The sequence below is a fragment of the Larimichthys crocea genome, chromosome XIV, assembly GCF_000972845.2.
Source record: "Larimichthys crocea isolate SSNF chromosome XIV, L_crocea_2.0, whole genome shotgun sequence".
Taxonomy (NCBI): Eukaryota; Metazoa; Chordata; class Actinopteri; family Sciaenidae; genus Larimichthys; species Larimichthys crocea.
The window spans coordinates 2,791,480-2,818,673 of NC_040024.1; the positions used below are offsets into that span (position 1 = coordinate 2,791,480).

The 27,194-nt window shown below is 40.9% G+C and overlaps 1 protein-coding gene across 1 annotated transcript in view; it reads right to left on the minus strand.

Annotated features, from left to right (window-relative positions):
• Positions 1–27,194, minus strand: part of fgf11a (fibroblast growth factor 11a) — a 102,408-nt gene that overhangs the window by 34,713 nt on the left and 40,501 nt on the right. Inside the window, exon 2 of the mRNA XM_027288197.1 lies at positions 10,706–10,816. Coding sequence (XP_027143998.1) covers positions 10,706–10,816 — 111 coding nt within the window. The remainder of the gene's footprint in view (positions 1–10,705; positions 10,817–27,194) is intronic.

Consider the following 27,194-nt stretch of genomic DNA (forward strand, 5'->3'; position numbering starts at 1 on the left):
ATGTTTACGCTGCACGGACTCACTGAGAATAAGTTGTCAATCAAAAAGTATCCATGCTTTAATTAAAAAATAACATTATGTTGTATGGAAGAAGACTTGAAAATAGCTATTGAGCACTAAGTGCACTGCCCCATTTCAGCCATTAGAAAGGATGCAGGTTTAAGAAACTTGGCCTCACTTTTCAGACCCAGAAGCCGTGTCCACTATATATACTGTTATTGGTCCTGCATAAATGCAATAAATGCACTATATTAGAGTGTAGGCTACTGTTAGCTGCTCTGTTGGATTTGGGAAGATAGTGTTATTCACCAAGTTGTGTTAGTTAGTCCTAAAAAGTCCTTTCTGTTGTTAAAACATTGAAATTGAAGCATAAACCTAACTTGTCTAAACACAAATGCGAAGCAGCCAAACAGGTTGTGTTGGAACAAAATACAGATCATGTCTACAGTCCAACAAACAAGCTCTACACTGTGTCTTTCTGTAAGGATGCTGACTTTTTGTCAGGGACACTTCAGCCTCAGTCTCTTAGCTCGAGTTAATGTAGCAATCAAGTGCACAAGACCCTTTGACAGGGTTCTGGTTGTCATTTTAGCCAGCAAATTAGACGTCATTGGCTGGAAATGTAAAGCCTGCTTTTGTCCACTACTGTCCAAAACCATGGATCATTGTTTCAGAAATCCTAAGAATCTGAAGTGATAAATCCTCCCCGTTATTGTACACCATGTACAGTGACAGAGTGGGAAGCTTGACAAGCGTAGCAACAGTAACAAGCTTAGGAAACGGTCAATTATTTCCTACTTCTCATCCTCTCTCCATTGTCTTTTATTTCTTTCATCCCAAAAAAAGAGTTTGCTTCCTTTCTCGTCCTCAATCAAAAAGAGCTGCTCTTATCAAATGGATCACGTAACTTTATGTCTGGATAATAGAGGCATCCCATCTCTCTTTTGTTTCCCCTCATTGCTCTCCCTCTCCCTCTCTCTCTCTCTCTCTCTCTCTCTGTCCTTCCGTTTGACTCGCTTTTTTCTCTGCAACTCAGAGGAGGTCGCTGGATTAATCAAAAGTGTTTTGAGGGAAAGAGGGAAGAGGAGAAGGAGGGGAGGGAAACGAAGGGGAGGGCGGAGGGTGTTGCCAAATCAATCCCACAAGTCAATTTGAGGCCTGAGATCTTCTACACAATAAATAAACAAGGGGAAAGTGGAGATGGGATGAGGGAGAGGAGGAGGAGGAGGAGGAGGAGAAAGGGGGGAGCAGTAGCAGGACACAGAGTTAAGCTGTGCAGAGGGCATCTGCAGGCCTGCACACAGGGCTGCCGCTCTGCAGTGTTGCATTGTGCAGCCCAGTTGTTCTCGACTGGAATGAGGAGAGGATTATAGTCATCTGTGAGAGTTGAACTTCTGGACAGGCACTCACGTCCTTTATTCTATTCCCTGTTTGAATGAAGCTGATTGTTTTTCACTTGTGTTGGACAAAAACATAGTTTCAACCGATCTGAGAACTGTTGGTCAGTGTATCCAACAAACAAAACACAGGATGCTCATGATGAACTAAGTGAAGCATCGCTGTCACTGACTGCTTTTTTAAAGCTCCCCTCACTGGTGACTGAAATCACTGTTGTCAGCAGTTAGTTTGAGTCCATATTCCCTGTCTATAAACGAGTACATGCTGGGAAAGGCTCTAAATCGCAGTAGTAGCCGTGACCCAGTTCCATAATATTATACCCTATATACTGTATTCTAACTACACAGCCACAGTTTACTGTATCTCCAGTTACAGTAGCATATGAAAAGATGTATTTTACCATCTGTTACTGACAGGAAGTGATGCCAACTGTGACTTTTGAATTATGCTGCCAGTTAAATCGGACAAAGCCAAATCTGAATGATGAATGACTTTTTTTTTTTTTTGCTTTCCATCACTGTATAGGAGCCGTCTCCGTGCATACCTACCATTGTAGTTATTTCAATTTTTTTGCAACTGTGACGCGATCTTTAATAGATAATAGTGTATATCAACAGCATAAAACAAAATTAGACATATTCAACATGCATACATTTGAGCATCTGGTCACAGATACAGGTCGGTGGGCACACTATGGTGGGCGTTACCCCACTGATTGCCATGTGTTGGGACCTATATGGCTAGAAAATTGTGCCATATTAGATTTTTATTTTTGTGTTTATGTTGTGGTTTATAATGTATGTGTCTATGTATTTTTATATATATGTGAGGCTTTGTACAGACTGTGTACATACAAATTTCTTTGTATGGACAATAAAGTATCTATCTATTTATACTTGAATTTGTCACTTTATTAGTATATAATACTACATATTAAATAACTGCTAAGGACTATGTCACATTCATATAAAGAGATGGCAGGAAGTGAGGAGATATTAATTGCCGGCATTCGCTGAAGGATTGCAGAGTCATGTGAGGGTTAAAATAATAATATTCAGAAAAACCTTGTATACATACATCAGCTTGCCCCCTTTGTGGTAATGGTGACATGAGTGCAGGATACAGTATGGAATGGGGGACATGAGTCATGTCAAGATGATCTGTACTGAAGAGATATATCACATGTAGAGGACGTGTGGATATGAATTATGTGGCATTTAGACCATTTACTGTGCTCTTTGCCCTTTTTCACACGTGGAGTCACGCCTCAATATGTCAAACAATCAAACATAATGTCTGGGGGGTAATGTGGTGTTAGGTGAATGGCTGTGTGTCGTCGAGACACAATGTGACTCTGAAAACCCATCATCTTCAATGGCTTGCACTACATGGAGACATATGTCGAGTGAAGCGGCGTGCACATCTAGCACTTAGTCCCAAAGTTTAATGTACATATTACATTACATGGTTCAGTTCTGGCCTCTCTCTACATGGTAAAAAAAGGAAAAATGTAAACAAATAAATAGTTCATAATCTTTTGCTGTTAGTGTCTGATAGTTTTGGTGTTTATTAAATGTCCACCTCAAGAGATTTATGTTTATGTGCTTCACATTAATCACAATTACTTGAATCAGCCTGATTCCCGTACAGCTCCATGAACTTCCACAAGTGTATCTTGAAACAAGACAGAGCGCTGCACTGGGATCAGCGCAATGACACCCAAATTAATAAAGTTGTAGAAAACAGGTTGATTTGCATCGGCAACAAATGAAACGTCCTCTCTCCATTCACAGCCTGTCATTTGTGCTGTAAAAAATGAGCTTTAAAGACTCAATAGTAGATTAAATGACTTGTAGCTGAGCTTCACGCCTGATTTCCCTGGTGGTCGATGACTCTGATGACAAGACAACTACCTTCACTCTGCTGTTATTTAACTTCTACCTCTTCCCCCAGGCTTCTCTCTCCATAACTGATTTCTCTCAGCTTTTATCTGTCTTCCTTTCAGTCCATCTGTCTTTCCTGCTTCTTCTCTTCTCCCCTCTCTATCCCTGGTGCTTTCAGTCTTTTCACCCCGCCTCGTCATGAATTAACAACCTTTTTCTTATCTCACTCTGTGTTTTTTATGCGTCTCTCCATTTTTCTTCCTTATTTGTTCCCTTTCAGTTCCCTCGTGGCCTGCTGTCGTTCTCTCCCGTCCTGCGAAACCAATACTTTTCCATCCGCGTCCATTCATCTTTGTCCTATTTTACCCCGCAGCCTTCTGTGCCTGTCTCTTCATCACTCTCTCTTCTCGTCTCTACCTCACCTCTTTTGTATCCTCACCTCCCCTCGTTTGGTATTCTCCATGCTCTTCTTCTCATCCTTACAAGCCCCCTCATGTACTCTTCTTCTATTTCTTTTTTCTTTTTTTACCTTTTTCTCCTCATCTGGCTGAGATAGCTTTTGCTTTCTATGTTTTGACATTTTCCCCCTCCTTGAATGCTGTGGCTCTCACACAGAGTGAAGTTTTCCTCATCAGTCTTTCAAGTCTTTGAATTTTTTTTTTCTTTCTCCCTGCCCTCTTGTGAAGTGGCGTTATCGAGCACTGGGGAGAGTTCGACGGAGAGAAAGAACAGACTTGTTCCAGAGCAGAGACAGAGATAATGTAAAATTTCCCTCCCACAGTGGGAGATGGTAATTACAGTGGATAAAAGTCAGGAAATCTTCCTTCTGGTTTTCCGATGTACACACTCAGAGTCAATAGCTTTCATCTCTCTCTGTCTCTCTCTCTACCTCCATTTCCTCCTTTTTTTTTCTATTCTTCCCTCATTGTCTGTCAAACTGTCTCCGTCTTCCTGTCTCATCCTCTCCAAGAAACAGAATTCAGAAAGAGACCGAATCCAGTGACGATCACGCCAGCGGCCCCATCCGTCATCGCTTGCTCGGTGCATTTATTCCCTCTGTGCTTTCTTTTGTGTATTTTTTAATCTCCCTTCAGCTCCTCTGAGTTCTGTTTCCTCCTCTGTCTGTTTCTGTCTGTTTCTGTCTGTTCGGTGACAGAGCCCTCCAAACCCCTGTTCTGTCTCACTTCTGTTGCTGCTGTCACTTCATCTGTGCTTTTCTATCATGTCTGTTTGACTAACCCCAAATGTGGCACTATCACACACAGTTCCAGACATTCAGAGGTCCTGAAAATCTATTTTCTCTACCTACAGCTACAGTGTCCTTCATGAACACAAAATGGTCTGCCAGGTTTGAACAATTTTGGTCATTTCACATAAGTGATTTCTAAATTTCAGGGGTCACATTTGGAATGTTTATTGCAGCAGCAGAATTTAGTTATTAAGTTAGAGTTTGAGCGACCGTCACTACAATATGAGAAGTGATGAGCAAATATCTTGAATCCACAGAGCCTGCAGGCGGGTGCTGGGTTAGTGGTGGGACTGAAGAACAGGCGGTGATGATGATGCAGGGCAGTGACGGTATTAACAAAGTAGAGAGATTTTGCAGCTTAAACAGACAAACAGCCAAAACTGGGAGGGTGTGTTTGGATTTGGATTGGTCACTTTACTTATTTTCATGCCCCAATCAGATTTTGCAACATTTTACTCAGTCATTTGGTTATAAGATTTGGTTAAAGATTTACTTGTCAGTTCAATCAGTTGCTCCACTTTCATTAACACACCCGCACAGAATAATGTGACTGAAATAAAAACACACTTTGAATATTTGATGCTACTTTCAGGTCTGTCAAGTCGCATTTTACAATGTCATGAAATGAATGGAGACTTATGGCTGCTTAGAAGTTATTTAACTGCATTAAAATCTAAAAGTCTACATAGTACTTAGGATAATGGTTGTCAGAAAGAATAAGTGATTCATAATGTGGTGGCAAAAACACAGGTATAGTCCTTTAACGCCGCCTTGTACCTCGATAAATAACTAATGAATCTCGTCTCCCTCGCCGTGCAGCTCTCTCCTGCCTTCATTCCTCCTCCAGCTTTATTACATAACAGCTTGGAAGAGCCAAGAGCAGAGAAGGAGAGAGGAGCAGGGCGGGAGGATGGGGTGGTAGCTCCTCTGACCTCCCACCAGAGGGGGGAGACACAGTGATTGAGGAGCCATCAGCTGTGTGCCAGCTGCTCTTCCTGCTCCCCATCGCTCCCCCTCTCCCTCTCTATCGCCCTCAAGTTTTTTTTATCTCTCACTCTCGCTTCCTTTTCCAAACCGTTGTGTCTGGCTGGTTTTCTCGGGCGTGCCGTCTTTCTTTTTCTCCCCTTGTCTCTGATCCTATTCTCTGTTCCCTTCCTTTTGTCACTTTCAGTCACTTCCCACTCTGTGACAACTTCCCCTATCGCCTAGTTATGGAAACCCTGAGGGAACTTTATTTTAAAAAAGTGATAAAAGGATTCCAAGGCCATACAAAAGCCAAACTCGTCACTTTTTGTTCCGGTACATCCCCTCAGGGCTTCCATACCTCCTTCCAACTTTTGTCCCTACACCAACCTTTCCCTTCTGTCCAGGAGAACCAGGAGGTGGAGGCAGCTGCTGTAAAGCCAGGTAGACCAGGAGGACAGGTGACAACAGAGAGTCAGAGAGGCATCCAGTCCCCATGTGTGCCCATGCTCCCTCCTGCTCCCTGGATGTCATTGTTTCGATGTCATTACACCGGGTCGCAGGTGTAAAGGAGCATCAGGAGAAGTCAGGGCCAGAGAGGAAAAAAGAGGGGGTGATGGAGGAAGACCGGGAGGAGAGGTCCTTTGAAGGTCAACTGTACTTTGGAGAGTTTTGTGTTTACAAGTCGAGTTAAACAAGTACAAGTGTCTTTGCATGCATGTGCAATTTCAGAGACACACGCCACCACCACCATATTCTGCAAAGATCAGTCCCACAGTTAGCCAAAAACTCCGTCAGGGCAAAGGCCTCAGATATGAATCACATGCTGCACCCTGAATTATTTATTCTCTGCTGATTTGGCCTTTCTTCAGTCTGGGGGTGGTGCATAATTACTGCACACACACATTTTTGAGGGAAGCAGTAAGCTGACGTCAGTTTCATGTTGTCTACATCAGAACTGGAAAGTACACGTCAGTGTAGTATTACGTCCACTGGCCCAGCTCCACTGCCCCTCCTGAGCTCTAAGCCCTGAACCCTCACAGACTTTAACCGACATCACCATGGTGTCTGAGCTTCCACTCAGACACTGCCGAGTGCTCTCCATTTGAAATAATGGCACCACTGTGCACGTTGTCAAGTTTTGTGCTTTTAGTGTGAAAGTTCTGTCACAAATGGGACAGAACTTTGTGGCATCCTCTTTACCTCAGACATAAAAATCTATCTGGACCAAATTCACATCTTAAAAAGTCTCTAGCATAAGACAAATAAATTCTAGTTAGCAACATGGTTGATTAGAAAACTTGCTGACTCTGTCTTTTTTAGTTCATTCCTTTGTGGAAAGTGTATTAATGGCTCAGAATATACGCGCAAGAGGAAATACTGGAACTGCAAACTTCCTGAGACATCTTTGATAAACGATACATACTGTATTGTATAGTGCACGCTGTACAATGAGATTGCAGACACGTCTGCTGTTCACCTCTAAATAAAGTGGTTTAAATAAAGTGGATAAACTGTTTGCAGTCTGTCTGGGTGGCTAAGTGCTTGGGGTTTGGGTCCTAAAGCTACAAAACAAGACCTAAATTGTCATAAATGAGTTATCCTTTTATGACTAATCATATAAAACTATACATGGCACGTATCAGGGTAAACAAAAGAGACGACATGTGTCGATAACTGAGGTGCAAAGCTAGATTACCAACTGAAAAAAACAGGCAACTCCCCCTCAGGGGCCCTAAGTTCACTGTGGTAATTGGTTTATGGTAATGTGATTTATTATAATTTATATGGGAATACCATAAAAGAACCACTAAGGCATAATATAAAGTGACATGACATAAGTGCCTGTTTTATTACCCCATCTTGAAACCCTGTCTTGAAGAAGGGCCATGTGTCAAAATCTATTTTTTAAGACCTACATTTAAAGTGATATTTTTCTTACATTCCTAAATCAATTTGCATTTAATCAAATTTGCACTCAGCAGTAAGGCCATGGTGTATACAATGAGCAGACAGGGAGAGGAACAGGGGGTTAATGGGAGATATACTTGCTGTACAAAGCCAAAGAAAAGAGAGAGAGGGAGTGAGATTTTAGGGGGAAATTGGTGCTGCGATTGAAATGGAGTGAAACCGAAAGCTGTCTGGTTCCAGGCCAGTTTGTGTTATACTGAAAAGTCTGTGCTCCCAAGGAGATAACTGACTGTAGATAAGGCTGACAGTCAGTGTGTTACTGTACATGCTCACACAGCTATTTCTGCCCTTTCAATACTGTGTGCAGCCAGGTAGATGATTGTGCCGCTGATTGATTCACTTACAATGGTGTCAATCACTCAACGATTGCTGCGAGAATGCATAAATAATCGGACATGGATAAAAAAAAAAAGTGCACAATTTAGGAATTTTACACAACTTACCTGTCAAACTCCCCCCACACTGTCCCCTGAGAATGCAAAGAGCCCAGGACAGCATTAAACCACATGCAGGGATTGATGGAATTATAGTTGTTACAACATAAACCATAAGTCAAACCCACGCAAACACTTTGGGGTGACCTCCACTCACTGATGTTAAAAACCCCGACGCACCAGGAGCCCCGTTATGCAACCGTGGTCTTTAAATGAGCTCCGTTCGCCTTCAGATGTGCCCGACGGTGTGATGTGATGAATATTTCAGATTGGACATGAGAATGTTTAAAGTTCAAAGTGCAGCGATGTTTGCCCCCGTGTAGGTGTGCTGTTATGAAAGAAGGCGATGCGAGCGCAGGTATAATCAGTTCCTGTGGAGTTTTCTGGAGGTGTTGTGGGACTAATTTAACCAAACAGCTGTTGGAGAACTCACTTACAAGTTTTCCCAATACCCTTTTTTTTTTCTTGTGTTTTTCTCAAGGGATTGTTCCTCAAAAATCTTTAATCATTTAGAGAACTCTCTTGTTTTACTCGTCCGGATCTAAATGAAGACAAACGCGACTGCAAGTTTCCAATCAGCAAACATAATCCTGGCAATGTCCAAGTAACATAAAACATGTTGTTAAATTTTCTTTCTGGGATAAATGCCAAGAGGAAAACTTCACAATAAATGCCTCAAGGTTATTCAAACCTAATAACACTGCTGCTGAAATCTCAATGAAATGCTGAAATACAAACTTTACAGAGGGAAGCACGGCTGAGAGTCAGAGTGTGACTTTTTTTTCCCCCTATCTCTGTAGACTGGAAATCCAAAAATTGTGCTGGCTACATGTTTTCCATCCAAAGCGGTGTTCTGACAGAAAAAAAACCTGCTGTGTTGCCACATCAGGGAAATCCTACAACATAATATTGATCTCTCTGGGAGGGTTGGAGGGAATCCATGGACTCTGTGGGTCATGTGATATGATGTTTTTGGTCAGTCATCACCCAGATGATGAGCCCTCGCAGTGTGAGGTGTGTGTTAACATGGTCGTGGTGTGCGCATCTGGCAACTCAGAGGAGGACAGCATGTATTTGTATTAATGGGCAGAGCTTTAAGATCTTGAAATTTCTACACCTACATGCTGAGTGCATAAAGTCACACCAGAATACTGTTTTATGAATGTGAGATTTTGAGAACCAAGAATATAGAAGCCATGACAACAGACCTGACACCACCAAACAACTGAACAAAGAGTTCACTGTTGCAGACAAATTTTCAATTTCATTATAAAATCTTCATTTTGTGTAAAGGTGGTTATAAAACTCATTCCGAGTTTTCTTAAGTCAGTCTTAGTCTTGTATTGTTCTGATAAAATCAAACATGTTTAACATTAAAAAAGGTTTTTAGTCTTGGCTCATGCAAATAGTGACGTTCAATCACGTGAACAGTGTCAACAGTGAATAGATGTGCTCTCTCTAGCATCATCAGAAACGACTTGCTACACAGTAGTACACATGGAGGGGACTCTGGGGAGGCAAAAGAATGGAACAATGAAGTCTCGGTTCTCTTGAACTGTAGAGCAGGAGAAATTGGTTGAGTTGTGAAGTGAGCAAGTGCTTCTTCGACATGTCCTCCTATTTGTACCACAATAGAGTGGAAAAGGGAACAAACAGGACAGAAAATCTTCAAATTAATCTGGTAGTCTTGGAAATCATGAGCGTGTAAGATCTTCAAATCTGACTTTGACTGATTGATGACATGTCTTTAAATATGGGTGGCAGTCTTTTGTCTGTAGTTTGGTAGACATAAGATGTTTTCAGGTGCTATCTTGGCAGTACTGGTTGCACAAACATGCCACCTGTAATGGCACCCACCTTAATGTAAGCCATAATACAATTTGATTATGTAGAAATTCAGCCTCAGTACAGTTGTTGCTGCTGTGAAGTTTGACATTTTAATATGGGGGCTTATTGAGATTGACTTATTCTGTAGCCAACCTCAAGTGGCCATTCGATGAACTGCGGGTTTTGGCACTTGCTCGAGTACAGCCTCACAGAGAGGATGTACAGAATGGTTTCATTCTGTACATCTGTTAGACTACACATCTGTTAGACTAAAAACGAAGCACACGGCAGCTGTTTGACTTTTTATCCAGGAACATAAGATATTACAGAAGGCAGCAGAAGACACCATCAGGCTCCATAATATTCATATTTGAATAACCTGCATCGTGATTTACAATTGAATATCCTGTAAGAATATTCACATCAGTGCCTGAGATAACCTGGGATGTTGGGAATATCATCATCTGCTGCTTTAGTGCACACATCTTAGAATACATCAGCCAGGCTTGACAGCACACACATACTGTACCTACAGTGTAGTCTATACACTCACACAGATGAGTGACTCATACATGAGGCTTGTAACTTAAAGGTCAGGATGATTGTAAGCAAAACAATTAAAAACATGTGTTTGAAAAAGTCAAACTGTGCCGGGGTCCTGGGCGTGCTGCGATATACAGTACGTGAACAAATCCCATTCAGCTGGCGTTCACCCAGTGCACCTCGCCAAGTGTGCATACATTTTCAGCCTGATTGATCCTAGTGTGAATCAAACCAGAAAGCATGACAGTGTTAGTGCATCCGTGTGCTGTCGAGACGTTTAGATATACGACTGTCCTACCAGGAAGCCCCTTTTCAAAAGTCCTTTTGGCATGGACGCTGGGGAAACTCCCAGTGCTGCATGAACTGGCAGAGCTTTGAAATAGATAGCTTTATCAAAGCGGCTGACAACATCTGTGTGTGTCTGATCGTTCACTTACAGAAGGAGCTGCTTTCGTCCTTTGTGCCTTCCATGGTGCCATCCGGCAGCATCTGGAGGTAGAAGCCGTGTCTGCAGTAAAGCCGCGTGACGATGCCCTTCAGCTGGGGCTCTGCAGAGCAAACACAGGGTTAAACACACATTAGCATCTGGGAACACACACACGTGCACACACTTGTCAGTTTGCGTATATTAATGCACACCCTTACCTATGAGCATGCACATTGACTAAACAAGAGGAAGGTCTTGATATTTACACTGCGAAATAGTCAAACAGTCAAAGTGTGTGTGCTTGCGTGTGTGTGTGTGTCTGTGACTGTGGCCTTCAGCAGGATTGATGGGACACTGGTGTCTGCTAAAAAAAAGCATCTTTCACGGGCAGGTTCAAGTGAGGGAGGCAAGATGTGTGTGTGTGTGTGTGTGTGTGTGTGTGTGTGTGTGTGTGTGTGTGTGTGTGTGTGTGTGTGTGTGTGCGTGCTAATCGCAGTTGCCTATTACTCTACAATAGGCTGATCACTCACTAAGTGTAAACCAATGACAATATAAAAAATGGACAGCGCATGTGTTACATCACCCATTGGTTTTGGAAGTGCCGCCTCCCAGTTAATATAAATATCGGCAGCTCAAGGAAATAAAGTTTTTGGCACTTCCGTATTGGCTTTATTTCTCAGCCAATGAGGTTGCTGCTTGGTGTAAACATTAAAATTTCAATTAATTATGTTGGTGATACTAACGTACTATAACAAGAAAATGGGATTCTAACTGCAGGAATCAGTAATATCAGCAAGACAAGACAAAAGTTTGTTGAAATGAACGACCCTGTATGTCTAAACCTACCTTACTTCAGATAATAACAAGGGACATTAATTAACCTGCCTTAAGATAGCAGGAAAAAGCAATGTTAGCTGCTTAGTTATGCTGCTAATTGTTTCTTGAAGTTAGTCATGAGTGACTAAACATTTCTTTTTTTGTTAACCCAGAGGATATGGAATGCTAATTATGTGGCTATAGGATGCTACTTAGGGTGGCATGGTGGTGCAGTGATTGGCACTGTTGCATCACAGCAAGACGATGGATGGAGGATACTACTTTAGTGCATAGGCAGTAGGTGTGAACTAGTTTAGCATGTGTGACTACTAGGAAACAGTCTGTGTGGACTGGAATCGCTACGCCAGATTCAAGATCAAATAAACCCCACAGTGACAAGGAAAGCTGTGTGGGTGCTTTGATGAAGATTTGTGCTGGACTGTTACAAGGTCAAATAGCACTACTGGCATACTGGTCCACTCTCCTTGTCGACCTTTTCCTAGGATACTCAGGAGACCCAGGTTTTCATTGCCCTCTCCTGGTTCCCTCCTGGGTCACAATTTTACAGCTTGAGTTGGTTATGGTGGATGCGTTCTGTTGTTGCCATGTTTAAATACGATTAAAAGTATTTAACATGAAAATAATGTTCCAGTGTACTTATACTTATTATTTTGTTATGTTTAGTTAGCAGAAAAATAAGAACCCTGAATCTTCTCGGTTTTTGAGGTTTGAGGTTTTAAGTTTAACAAGTATGGCCATTGGTGACCTCAAAAGTCCTTGGATTCTTTTGATGAAGAGTTCAGTCTCCAATGTCACCTGCTACTCCCAACAACCAAGGTGTCAACTAAAATGAAACTTCAGTTATGGCAGTTGACTCTGCTGTATAGAGTAACTTTATGGGGTCATATTTTCAGTTATTTAAAAGTGTTAGTGTTATGTATAGTTATTTCCCTTAGCAGGTTGTGATCGTTCCACAGGGGTAAACCTTTGTGGTATCTGCATGGGAATATGACCCTAAAAGTCTAACCACAGCAGCACACACAGCAACTCTTGTTGTTTGCAACCAAGAGAAGAAAGCTCAATTTCCTGCATGTTAGATGGAAAAAAACTGAAGAAACAAACAAGAACAACTTAACCGTCACACTGAAAGTTTAATGAACCGTCTCCAATCGTCTGTTTACCCTGCTCTTGAATACCAACTGTTGTCGTTTACTCAGTGCACTTGGACTACCATTTGTTTCTATGAACCAATCAGACATCTGCCACCACTCTCGAGATAAGTTGGCATGTCTTCCTCTAACCTCATGTTTCTGCGCACACGCATGACGGACTGCTGAGGGAGACTAAATGGTGGATCAGAAGGAATGTCCGAATGCTTGAGTGTTTCCACAATTAAGCTTTAATGAGACACATCAAATATGGATGAGGACAGAGAAGTACGGGGGCAGCTGGCAGCGGGCCCTCGGTTGACAGCAGGGGGGGTGAGAGAGAGAGAGAGAGAGAGAGAGAGAGGTGCACTGCAAGATATCCATCCCCACATTTACGCTCAAAGAATCAATTCATTCTAAAATAAATTGATTTTTTCTGAAGTAGATGGAAACTTTCTTTGACTTATATTCACCACCTATAAATCCTCCATTGCCACATTAAAGTGTACTCCTGCAATTTAGTATTGCACTTCCAGTTAGAGGGCTCGAGACAGGACAGTAAAGAAGGGTCCAAAATTAAAAATAGAGTTAGAGTAGATGATGAGAGTAGAAGTAGAATAAAGTAGAACAGGTTTAAATATCCAGCTTAAACCCCCAAACTTTGGGTTGTGCGCCAGAAGCACTGTATCCTAAACTTCCTAGTGCAACCTAATTGTGTCTTTTTGTTTTGCTGTATGTGTTGCATGCTGACATAATGGCAAAAACAGGACAATATCATATTACTCTAACTTGGGAGACATCATTTTGAGATGACTAGCCTTGTTTCCATAACAGATCAACAGAATTCAGCCCTCATAACCTATTTTTAGGTCTGATGTTCTATATCTGTGGTAGTTTGGTAACAAGTAATGTTGTACAAAAAGTGTACCATCTTTTATATATATATAAATCAGGTAAATTGTTAAAGTATTGGACATTATGCTGGTCTTTACAGTCATTTTCAAATTTTCTAATATCTCATGAAAAGGAGATTGAACATGATATGTAAAGCCGGTGGAGTGCTCCTTTAAATTGAAGCCCTAAATCAATGCTTCATATAGTGCTTAAATATTATGTTGAATTATGTCCCTTTTTTACATAACATGTCATGTCGTCAGCTTGTGACGTAAACCTAATTTTTGTTGTTGCAAAGCTGACGCATTTTTTCTGCAAACATGAAGTCATCAGGACGTTGATGCTCATTAGAGTTTGAGTTAAGCCTTGATGTCTGTGAATTAGTCAAAGAAACCCTCGCGTGTAATCCTCCCTTTCATGCTGACAGCGTGACACAACATGTTTGGAAGCGTTCTGGCCTGAGTCGCTGTAACTACTACAAAGATAAAAGCTCATCCGTCCATCGCTGGCTGACTGGACACACAAGGTCGAACGCGGGGCGTGGTAATCTGTAATATCCTGAGTGTTAATCCCAAATTAAGCCCTAGACCACACACCAGGCCATGTGCTGCTTAACACATCTGCCACAGTGCTGAGCGACACACGCACACACACACACACACACACACACACACACAGGAAGCGGATGTTGACCTTTAGTGTGGCCCCTCCTCCGTACATTTGTGTTTGGTAACAATACTTAGTACAGAGTATTGTTGTACAGAGGTTTCATAAAGATAAACCACACACACACACACACACACACACACACACACAGCATCTCTGACTCAAACAATGTAGAAGGCTTAAAGCACAATTGGTTGCCGTGAGTCATACCTGAGGCTGCATGTAAGTTAAACTGAGGGTTCAAATGTGCAAACACACACACAGGCATTGTGGAGGTTAGTGTGTGTAAAGTGTGTGTGTAGATCTGCAGTGAAAATGCAGGAGAAATTGTTGCCTACAAAATAAAACAGTGTAATCTTTTTTATAAAGCAGTTTTGTAAACTCTTTCTATTAAATGTGACTGAGGTCAATAGATATATTTCTCCGGGTTGTAGCCTTGCAGTAGTTCACCATATTCTAAGACAGCTTGTAAAACAAGACTTTCAAAGTGACGGATGCTTTGTTTGCAGCAAACAGGGCCCAGAATCTGAAATTCTGACATCCGCTGTCATTCTGGCCAAATGGTGTCACTGGAGGCAAGCATAGTGTTCATCAAAGATGCTGGGGATTGAGACCATGGATTCTTTTTGAGATACTCTGAACTGAAGTTTTATTCAGTTTTGGTGGAGATTACATTTTGACGTGTGACTCTTTTCTGATAGTGTTTCTACCATTACTCAGCAAAAGGGACATCATTCTTCTGATTGGCCAGTACTCGTTGCCTTTGCGGGTTCCAGTTTGTTGGGTTTAGGCATGAGGACTGAGATTGGTCAAGGTAAGGGCAAGAATGTCAGCCAATCACAGTCGGGGGGGCCTTCACTGAATAGAGCGGCAGTGACAGTGATGGAGAGAAAAATCTAAAGTAGTGAGGAGACAAGAGAGAGAAACGTGGCCAAACTGTGCATCAGTGTGCCATGGCGTGTGCTAAACAGAGGAAAGTTGACACCGAAAACTGACTTTTAATCCGGAAGATTGCAGCCAAGTCAGCCAATAACTTATTAATATTATTAAAGTAAAGTACTTTTTATTTATAATTCTCAGTTGGATATCAAATTTACTTTCCTTTTAATTGTATTATTTTTTAATTTTTAATTTTTAATTTTTTATCTTTCTCATTTATTTGATTTTATTATTGTATGTAGCTCTCCAGAGTCCAGAGTGTCACTGATAACAAATATTATTGACATGACGTTTAATTCTAGCTTTCTTACTTTGATTTGAGCCGTTGACTTCACAGTGCAGATGTTGATACAATGACAATGCTGCTTCAATATATATAAAATAATTGTAATGTTAAAACTAAATCATAATGCAACTTAAACATGATGTTGCTGCTGAACATGAGGGAAGTTTCTCTATGCGGACCTCCTTCAAATCAGAAGTGACTTGAATTTATTTATATGATCACAATCTTTTCCAGTAGGGTGACCTTCGTAGCTGCTTCAGCAGTCTTTGGTCAGATTTAGATGGTATATCTGCTGGGTGGGTGATGCATAATATATGCAGAAGTCAAACTAGATTTGGGCAGAAAGTGAACACTTGCCCACATTGCATACAGGGGTGGCCTGGTGGAGTTATGTACGTTACAATATGACATATAGTTTCTCTTCATTGATCAGGTGTATGATTCAGAGAAGTCTTATATAATTTCTCTAACTGTCGTTTCTGTGGTTGTCATGGTTACACAGCAAGTTCAGAAAATATTGTAAACATTATCAACTCCAACTGCAACAACAAATAGCCATTTGCGTTTACGAGAACAGCAGCCGCCCTTCATCTTTTTGCTGCTGTTGAACTCATCTGTTGTCGCATTGCTGGAAACAATGGAATCGTCATGTTACAATGGCCGTGCTGCATGAATATGATTGGCCATAAGCAATCAGCTGATGAGTGAGCCGGCGATTGCAAAGCATAAAGGAGGCAGCTGATGTCAGGAAGCTAATGCAAGCGTGACTTTAGTGCTCTGCTTCAACAAACTCAGTGTCAGGTTTCACGCGATGAGGCTTTGAAAGCTCATCCTGACATTTTGGGATTAAGATCTCACTCGCATGTTTTTATTATTTAAAATTACAGCTATGCTGAGTTTCCCCTGGAGTTTTAATCTCGTCAGCGTCGGGAAGCCTTTGAAATGACATTAAAGCCATGAGACTAAAACACATTCATGCTCATATAGACTTCAGTCTCACTGTCACATTAGAATGTATCCTGGGAATATTACAGCATTAGTCAACAGACAATAGATTTGCTATCAGAGTTCATCATATCCTAGAGCACCACAGCATGCGGTGCGTGCGTGTTTGTGTGTGTTTATGCGTGAAGAGGATTTGTTCTTATAATCCCACAGACATTCAACACCAATTATGGAGTGACCTTAATAAAGAGCGGGATTAATTTTACTTATTAAGAATTTCAACCATTAAAGTCACCCTGAACCCTCCGGCTGCCCAGTGGCTCAAGTCAGATGACAACTGGGCAGCAGTGAGTGTTATTTTCACCCCCATTACACACTACAATTCTTAATGTGTGTGTGTGTGTGTGTGTGTGTGTGTGTGTGTGTGTGTGTGTGTGTGTGTGCGCACACTGGAAACCAACAGAATGGCTTTGGCTAAAAAGCCAGAGATGATCTGCCAAGGACAATATCAGTCTGTCTGTCTGTCACCACACACAAACACACAGTAGAAATATTTATATTTCCTTCCCACTGTCCATCCTCGTCTTTTTCCTCATAACCGTCCTCTCACCATTTGCACAGGAATCACATCCATATGTGTCAATTGTGAGCTGAGTGCGTTAGTCAAAATGTTTTGCTGGAACAGAACTAGCTTCGTACTTCGAGCTATGATTAGTATAAAAAGGACTGTTGAGATGGTTTTCCATCACTTTTGGATTACGGTGATGTAATATATAGAAATTCTGTTCCTTCTGCTCTTAAATAACTACATGTGGACTGTCATTCCACCCTCAGATTTATTTCTGGTGATAGTCATGGCACTCACCACTGTGTCCTGTATGATAAAGCGGGTTCTCTGGCGTAATAAGCATTGGTATTAGTTTACCCAAGAATCCCCTGTGAGAAAGCTACTTTACTACTACTACATCCTATTTTCTTTGAATTCGTCTGTAACGCAGCATCATTGTTTGAACTTGAATTGCAGGCCAATATTCAGTTGCAGTTAAGGATGTTGTGAGGCTTTTTTTTTATAGGTTGGAGGTTGGAATGGGTTTTTAACAACCGTGGTGTAATGTACGAAGAGAGAATTAGATCATCAGCGTAAGCACTGAAGGTAAATCTGTGGTTTTGGAAAATCACCCAGTAAATACATCATGTCTGGTGATGATGTCGTATTGCAGTTTTCTCATTTATCAGAATCAGTTAAATCACTTTAAATCAAATATTTCTATTGTGTACAAAACAAATGTGCTGCTTACATTTAGTCATCACCAAAACACAGTGTGTGTATTCTGCTATAATTCCCTCACTAATTCTTGTTCTCTATCTTTTCCTCCTCCTATCTAAGGCTTGATTACCAACCAGGCAAGGCGGGCCGGCTTAAATAGCGGGCGAAGTCCTGCATTTAAATCTTGTACTCACGTGGCACATGTTCAAAATAAGTAGTTTGATGAAATACAACCAACTCACACAAATGTAGTATCATTCATGGGTCGTAGTGCTAGTTACACTGGAGTTAATGGGATCATGGAGGCTTCAGGGTACACGATGTACAGAGGGGTGGTACTGTAGCTGGAGGGTCAGTGGAAGCCCAAACAGCAAATCTTTCCCAGAGGCCTTCTCGCAGATTAACCTGATCATACCTTACGTCTTTCAGTAACTCCCACTCATTCAGCTCTCTCCTTCTCTATTCTTCACTCTCACCCTTTCTTCCTCTCTTCCCCTCTTTCCCTCCCTTGCTTCTTCCCTAAACTGTACATCCAGTCAGCGGGGAAGTCCTTACTTCGGCCCTTTTTTAAAGGGTGAAGGAGTGATGCAGTGAAAAGAGGGAAGAATAGTTTGAGCGAAGCATCGATAAAACGTCACTTAGCAGCAGCAGCAGAGACAGAGGCTGATTGACTGACATGTCAGTCAGAGGAGGAGGAGGCGGAAGAGAGTGGGAGGAAAAAAACAAGAGAGGAGGAAAGAAAGATAGAGAGTAAATCTCTATGATTGCCTTTATATGTTTCCCACAGGTAGTCACTTCACTCCAGCAGCACTGAGATACACAGTCTTGATGTTTCATTTAGCGAGCGCACTAATTCATGTGTTTTTTTCAGCCACTAAAATCTGTCAGACCCCTCGAAGCTGACGGCACTGCGACAATAGCTGATTATTATACTTCCATCTGTTTGCCGACACGTCATCTTAAATGCTCTCTCTCTCTCTCTATCTCTGTGTCAGCACAGACGCAGGCGAACTCCAGGGAGCACAGATGTGCTACATCACTGACGCATCACTGATGACTTATGGTCATTGTAGTTCACTAAGTGTTTCAGCGTTTGGCAGCGTTAAAGCTTGAAAACTTTATTTGGAGAGGATCAGCGGCTTCACGAATCGCAGCACCCAAAATGACTCACAACAAAGTGAGTCGACAGGCTGCTGATATAGTTGAGGAAACTGCATGCAAAGAAAGTCACTTTAAGACAGTTTACAATGCTGGACTTTACAAATAGGACATTTTAAAAGAAGAACTCAAAATTAATTTTGATACTACTACCTTTTCACCACATTTTTAGCACATATAATGTATGTATGTCTGCACTGTGTGCAGTAAGAGCTGCTCATAAATGAAAAGAAAATCAAATTTCCACTTAGTGGTGAGACAGCTCAAGACAAATCATAAAAAATCAAACCAAAACAAAAAATAATTGCATTATATTGTAATATCTTTTTGGAAACTACTGCTCCCAGTCCTCAAACCTCTTCACTTCTCTCCTTCTCTTCACATTTTGGGAGCATGCACACAGGAGCTGATAACACACAGGGACCCCCATTCGGATGATCCCTTTTCCATTAAGAGCACATTCAGTCATGCAGTCAACCACTAAGTCATAAAAAACCAAATGACAAAGAGTCAAAGACTTCTTTCCCTCTGAGATCTGCCAAAAGCGACCTCAAGTCTATGAACACTATATCTGCTGAATAGTATAATTTAATGAGTTACGATGGGAGTGTATGACATCAGCACGGCAAACTGCAGTATCTAAAATAACAAGAACAAGAACTATAGAACATTATATAAGAACATTAAAACCTTTGTGGAGGTAGAATTTATTGCAATTCTTGAATACTAACCTAAAAAAAACATGAAAATAAAATGAAATTGAATGTAAAATAAAGGTTGTATAGGGTATGGGATTTGGACACAGACTAAACAGGTTTCTTCAAGTTGCAAGCTGATGCGACAGCAGGACCATACATCAATCTCAGAGTGTTGAAGTGTAAACTTGTTTGAAGCCATCTTGTCATCACCTTTCACATGTTCCAACATAAAGGAACAGATTTGGCTCTGCCATGTTTTGTCTTGCCCTTGAAAACAAGAGCAACAATGAAGTGTATGACAATGAATCATCGACAAAGAGTCGATGATTCCAGCCAAATTAGATGCAAGTACTTCCCTACAATTTTCAAAATCACAAACTGTTTCCAAGTTCCTGACTTTTTTAAAAATTAAAACAGTTTCCTCCATCTAAAACATCTCTTGTTCAGAAGTTGATTTAGCTGCTTAACCTCGCCACTGTTGCCAAGTGCTTGCTCATGGTGGGAATTGTTGGGTCTCTGTAAATATTATAAAGAGTATAGTCTAGACCTGCTCTATATAAGTGTCATCAGAACGCTACGTAAAATGAAATTGAATTGAATTGTAGCACTGCTATTGATTTCTGTGGCTGTACTGTTAGCACTACTTTCAGCCGGCTGCTTGAGCGTTGTGTTGCATTCAACACCGAGCACAGCTGTGATTGGTTGCAGCCACTAAAGCTGGTTGTGGCCATTCTAGACAAAGCTTGTGATTCTACCAGAAGTGCAGCAGTGCGTTTCAGAAGCGCCCCAGAAGGGGCTCTACACAGCTGGTCTGTTTTTGACAGAAGCCGTGACCAGCTGCATCAAGCAGCACAGAGCTTAAAGGAAGTCCGAGACAGAGTATCCCATCAGTTTACAAAATAAAACACCCTGTGCAGATTCCCAATTATAAAAACAGACAAAAAAGAAACTAACTACGTACTACAGTAGGGCTGCACGATATGGCCTGTAACCAATATCTCGATATTTTTAAGCTATATCGCGATACACGATATATATCTTGATATTTTTGTTGTTGTTGTTTTGTATTGTTTATTTCTAATAAATAATAATGTCATTATTACCTTGATAGCATTGTAATTGCTCAGAATCAATGTAGAACAGTAGATTTACACTTGCTGTATGAGACACACCTCTTTTTATAGCATTTTAACACTTGTCATATTTTTTATGAATTTTTAATATATTTCATAATGTACATATGAGCACTGAAGCAGTGCAGGATCATACTTGGCTTATGAGACACACTTTTTTAAATCAAATTTTAACCATTCTTCATATTTTATAAATAAACCTTTAATAAATTTAACACCCACGTCTTATTTTGAAAACCGGAAGTGTCCACACGCTGCAGTAAGCTAGCGCTGACTTTCCCAGTTTTCTCAAAGTATTTGACATAAAGTCGCAATAAGGGCGCACTTGAAAATATTGGAGCAGCTGACGTGACCACGCGAAAACGAGAGACGGCTGGCGTGACCGCAGTTGTTTTTCTTCGGAACCAAGTCGTCCGTCTCCATCTTCAATTAACTCGCTTGGGCTCTTCACTTCTCTCCTCACTTGATACAAAAAGTACGCATGCGCGCAGGGGATTTTTCTGGGTGGGCGGGGCAGTGTGCTGCATGCTGTGAGCAGCACCAGGAGTGACACAGGCAAAACTCCGGAGAATTAAATGCAGACGGCTTAAAACATTTACGTGACAAGTACTCGATGGTCGCGATATAGTCATTTCATACATCTCACGTAGAACAAGCCGCGATATATCGAGTATATTCGATATATCGCCCACCCCTATACTACAGTACCTACTAACTGATGGTAGAAGCATGTAAATTAAGGAAAAAGACCAAATCTGAGCAAGTTAACAAAATTAGCAGCCAAACATGACAATGGACCAAAACAACATGACAATGTGACACCATAGAGCTTATGCCTGGTGGAATGAAGGCATAAGTTCCAGATTGTCAACAGTCAAGCATCTAAATCTTCATGTTGATGTTCGCCAAAGAAATAACACAACAGTGTCTTAGCTTCTCCTCCAGGCAATGAACAGTATTTGAATAAAGTAGTAAGCGGAGCCTTTTCTACAGCTGTACACTCAAAATGCTTTGATGCATTACAAAACAGAGACTAAAATGTCTTTGTTGACTAAAACTAACAGAAATCACGCAGTCAGGTGCCAAAACTAACACTGCGGCTGAGGCTGTTTCTTTCCATTCTTTAAGCCGTCAAGGAGCATTGAATAGGAATATTGTAACACAAAACTCTAAGTCAGCTGGCTGACAGATTGTTCTTTGTGCCGCCTGACAGGTGGAAGCAAAGCACAGTTGAATTTTTCAAGTAATTACTCCTTGAGGCCGAGCAACAGAGCAGCGGTAATTTACGGTTGCATGCTGTTCATGCAGCAGAGGAGTGGAATCTCCCTCGCCCGTGCATGCACGAGGGCATGTATGCATCTCCGTGCACCAGTTTACAGTATCTTCAGCTCTTTTGCATTTTGTTTTTTTGTGCATATATTGCCTTAAAATCAACCTCCTGCTCTCCGGTTCTCTCATCAGCCAGTGGGCAAAGGTCATTTCAGTATAATTCTCTTTTATCAAATATAGCACTGTGGGCAAATTCCTGCTTGGTTGCTGCTACTTAACATGCCATGCCTCTGCACACTGGTACCAGAAACACTCCTCAGCTTTCTCCGGAGTTAATAAGCTTGTTACTCCCCACTGACTCTAATATTGTCTTTCTCACCACTAGCACGAGAGCCCGAAGCTATTAATCCATGGACATATGGATTTTACAACTCCTAGTATTTCATCTCCCAGCATTTATTGCATCCACTGGTAAACGCTCGACGGCAGCCACAAAAGCAATAACATATCCCGTATTGAAATGAGAACAAGTGGGATATGATATGTAGATTTTTTTCCACATCACAAGTTTTGTTTTTGCAATCACAAAAGCTCAAAAAAACATCTGGATTGAGGATGAGGGAGCACCACATGTGTTCTCGTATTTTCATATTACACCACATTCACATTAAGTGCACAGCTAAATTGCATAAAATTAGGGTCTCGCAGTGGCCCCAGTTGACAATGAATAATGGGGATAAAGGTGGGGAGAGCCTATACGGTAATGGCCATATTTACAAGGACCATCAATCATCTCCAAATCGCCAGTGGCCTCATCCCTCATAGGATGGAGAGAGAGAAAGGGGCGGGATGCCTTCAAAACAAACTGCTTCTCCCTCTTTCCCATCAGTGCTCTCTCTCTCTCTCTCTCTCTCTCTCTCTCTCTCACTGCAGTCCAACTTTTTTCCAGTTTTTAGGAGAGTCAAAAGTGACGAAAGTGATAAAAGTGCTGAAAGTATACCAGACTCCCATGATATTTTCACAACTTTTTTGGCTATAATTGAAATAACCAATATGCGGGTATGAATCACTCAGCATTTACATAAACTGTGCGTGGGGCTGACAGAGTAGCCAAAGAGCTGTGGATACATTTGGCTTAAGTGGAGAAGCAAAATAACTGCTCAGTAAAGGGCGATCATCATTCTGATGTGTCAGATTCTGTATTCTAGACGAGAGATCAATGCCAGAAAACTATCATTAAACCACTGACAGTATAAAGAATGGACAGCGTATGCATGACGTCACCCACAGGTTTCTGAAAACTGACTGTTTTTTTGTACCAGGCTGCTGTGAAGTTGGACATTTTGACATGGGGACTAATGGAGACTGACTCATTCTGGAGCCAGCCTCAAGTGGACGTTTGAGGAACTGCAGTTTTTGGCACTTCTGATTTGACTTAACTTAACAGGTTGTCACTTGATTTAAACCAACCTCAAGACTGGCTGTGAGAATATTGTAATATGTGTAACATTGTAGAACATGTGGCAATGATCCTTATTACCTGCTTTTCCATTACAGTGCAGGTATTTTTATGATAGTATGGGTAACCTTGAAACCATAATGAGATATGATGCATGTGAAATGATCACATTTAGGAGAAACCAAAGTCTTAAATTTCAGCTTTACTTTATTTCCAAACAGAACAGTGATGTAAAATTTGTCAGGACACTACCCACTCACAGAATCATTTAGTTTAACATAATGCTGCTGTTAGTTTGTAGTTTATGGCATAATTTCTGTTATTGTTGGTTAAATGTTCAGACAGGTTGTAAAGCAAGCCAACAGTAAAATTAAGTATTGTAGGTATGATTAGCCGACATTTATGAAAGATTGTGGTTACAAAGAAAACATTCATAGTTGTGACGGGGCATGACCTCCAGTCATTGGCATGAAAGTTGGATGCACTACACCCATACTTTTATGTTCACATCCTCAACTCTTCACCTTTTTACATAAAGGCAGACTTGCCAACATTTTTCAGAGGTTTCTCCGCTGTTTCAATGCCATCACCTGGGGTCCTCCAGTTTTCTTTATGTTTATATTTTCTATGTTGTTATAAATGAACCTTATTTAGTTTGTCTGAGGTCCCGCTTTGGCAGATTGTCTTTGAAAAACAACACACACATTTCATACATTTCAACCTATCTGTCACCGCAACCTGGCAATCCACAACCTGCTTCAAGGGCCATGGGCACAGCAGTCCTCTGTGAAGGCAGGAGAGCTAGCTTCCACATAATACTAGAAGAGTTGTATTTAGATCTTTTAGACTGGACTGACCAATTTCTATTTATAACTACTAGAGGCTACACATGCATACTCAAACTTATGTGTACAAGTGAGAGAAAGGCAGAGTGCGAATATGAAAATGTTGACTTGATATAAAAACCTTCTTTGATGAATTCTCATGTTACTCCTAATAGTAAATAGACTTGTATATAGTTTTTTACTAACCTCTCAAAGTGCTTTGCATCACTTGTCACATTCACACACGGATGGCAGAGGCTGCTAAACAAGATGCTGTTCAACTGTTCATCAGGAAGGATACCACGCCAAAACGTTCATGATTATACGAAACTTACCAATACACACACAAACTAATGGTACAGTCAACACAAGAATTTAGGGTTTAATATCTTGACCAAGTAGACTGGAGGAGTTGGGACTCAGACCAGCGACTCTCCGATTATTATCATCAATACATTATTATCATGAATATTATATATTATACATAGATACCAGATCACCTGGAAATAAGAATCTCTAGAGATTTTGATATCTATAGACACCACAGGTCCTTTTTCACAGAGTTCACCATGTTGAACGACCATGTTTCTACAGTAAAATGGACAAACCAAACTCTTGCTCTACATAGAGACTAGAGTCTCTGTTAACAGTGACAACCAGACAGCTAGAGTTATATATGCTATTGTCCTCTATGGAACAATGTTTGTATTCTCACGAGCCTGCCCCACCTCTGGCAAAAAGAATCCTGTATTTCTGATGTTTACAGATTCACATAAACGGCTGTACTCGGTACACGACTGTACTGAGTTGGCATTAGCTCACCTCTTAGAGAAATTATGTTTCATTTGCAGCAGCAAGTCTGTTTTGAGGGAAATGTAATGCTGCCTGGATTATGTTTTCTCTCAACATAATGAGGACACATTGTTAATTAACATGTACCAAGTTGCAAAATGTTGATACTAAATGTATCATTAAAATATTCACTGACAACGTGTTTCATTTGCATTTCTCTCCTGCAATAGAAAATCTGCTCATTGCAACTAAATCATGATGATTTTTATAGTTATGTTTCTGTACTTGGTTGATTAATGTTGGACTGCAGTGCTGGTTTGATACTGAAAAGTCAAAGTAGCTTGAAGCATTAGACAGGACATGTTTACTAGATTAACATTTAACCAAAACCATGATTTTCTCCCCTAATCTCAACCAAAGTCTTTATGTTGCTTAATTTATATTCACTTAGATGTGGAAGGATGCAAAACCCTGTCTTCTGCACAACAAAGTCCCCCAAATACATATCCTTATTCGGGAAAATGCATATTATTAGCATATAAACATGGGTTGCACTGAATGTTGTCACTGGGTGAAAATGGTCTAATATGACCATAATTCCTGGATTCTGGGCTGAATACTACAAATATTACAAAGAGTAATAGTAATAGTAGAAAGAGTAAACACCCAGACAGACTTATAGGTCGGACAGAGTGAGGCGTTGTTGATTAATTAGAAAAGCAACGGGTGAACTTTTCAGTCTGTGCTCTAAAGCTTAATGATTTAAAGCTGTAAATGAATGGCCTAATGATTAAGTCAGAGAGTGAGAGAGGGACACAAACAAAAGCAGCTGTCTTAGATGTGAGAGAGCGTATATGGAGAGGAAGATAAGGGAAAGGGATAAAGAACAAGATAGAAAATGGGATGAGAAGGAGAGAGAGTGAGACAAAGACAGTGGGCATAAATCAAGACAGGAGACCAGACCGAGGAGGGGAGGGAGACGACACGGAAAAGCTTAAAGAGAAATACCCTAGGGGGTTGTTGTGTTTGTAATAGGCAAACAGACAGAGATGTGGAGAGAGATGAAGCAAAGGAATAACTGAAAAAGAGGGAGAGGTGTCCAATGAGACAGGTCAAACCTGGATCAGAGAGGAACAAAAGTGGGTAAGAGAACAAACCACAGTACAAAACAAAAAACCTGAAACATTTTACGATCAATGACAGTGAGGCAGAAAACAAGAAGGGGAGAGAGAGCGAAAGAGGAAATGAGAGAGAGAAAATGGTTTTAAATCTAAGAATCCAGACTACAACACATTGTAATCCTAACAGTTGTTTTCACAGTCCTCCAAATTGACCCTTATGAGTGTTTTCTAATCTTGCACCCCTATTAGCAAGAGGACCTCATGGGTCAGCGCCTTCCGAAAACCCTTAAAAATGACCATTTACTGGTCTGCAAACTCAGGTGTTAAGGTTTGGTTAAGAGACTATTAAGATTTGGGACCAGAAAAAACACTACTTGACATTCATGAAGTTAAAAATCACAGGATTTAAATAAGGTTTGCACTAGACACTCATTTATCCAAGAATATGGAATTGTAAACGGTCAACTAACCTGCAGGTCTGAGGCCTGAAAAGGTCCAGGTTTAATGTGTTTCAACTGATTTATATGAGCTCTTTGAACATCTGAGAGTATGCATCACTAAAGCATTGTATAAACTGACATAATGAGGGCTAGAAGGTGGACCTTGCTTTATTACCTGTGTCAAAATCTAGTTTATTATTTGAGTTTTATGCTAATGTGTTGCATATTCCTGAAACTGCGCGTTTGATCAAATTACCACACAGCTTATTTTTGCCCTGGGCTGGTCAACAGCTTGTGTACCTCAGAATTATGTCCACATTGGACAAATCTGCACCTCACACTTGAGGTATTGTACCTGTAGCAACACAGAAAGTAAAGGAGTGGTGGTCAGGGTGGAGGATAGGTGTGTGTCATGCTCAGATGTTGTACAAAGCAAGAATTTAAAAAAATCGTTGACATCCAGTGTTTGCTAGAATCCAATAAGGACGTTCTTGTCTAGGGGGTAATCTCTGAAATGTGTTTCACTTCAGCAAAAAGGTTGCAGCTGCTAGTTTTCTGGAGATAAAGGTCAACAAACATCACAAATACAGAAATTATTCTGTCCCAGTGTTGTATCCTTACGTGACAAAGCTTGTGTTGTAACG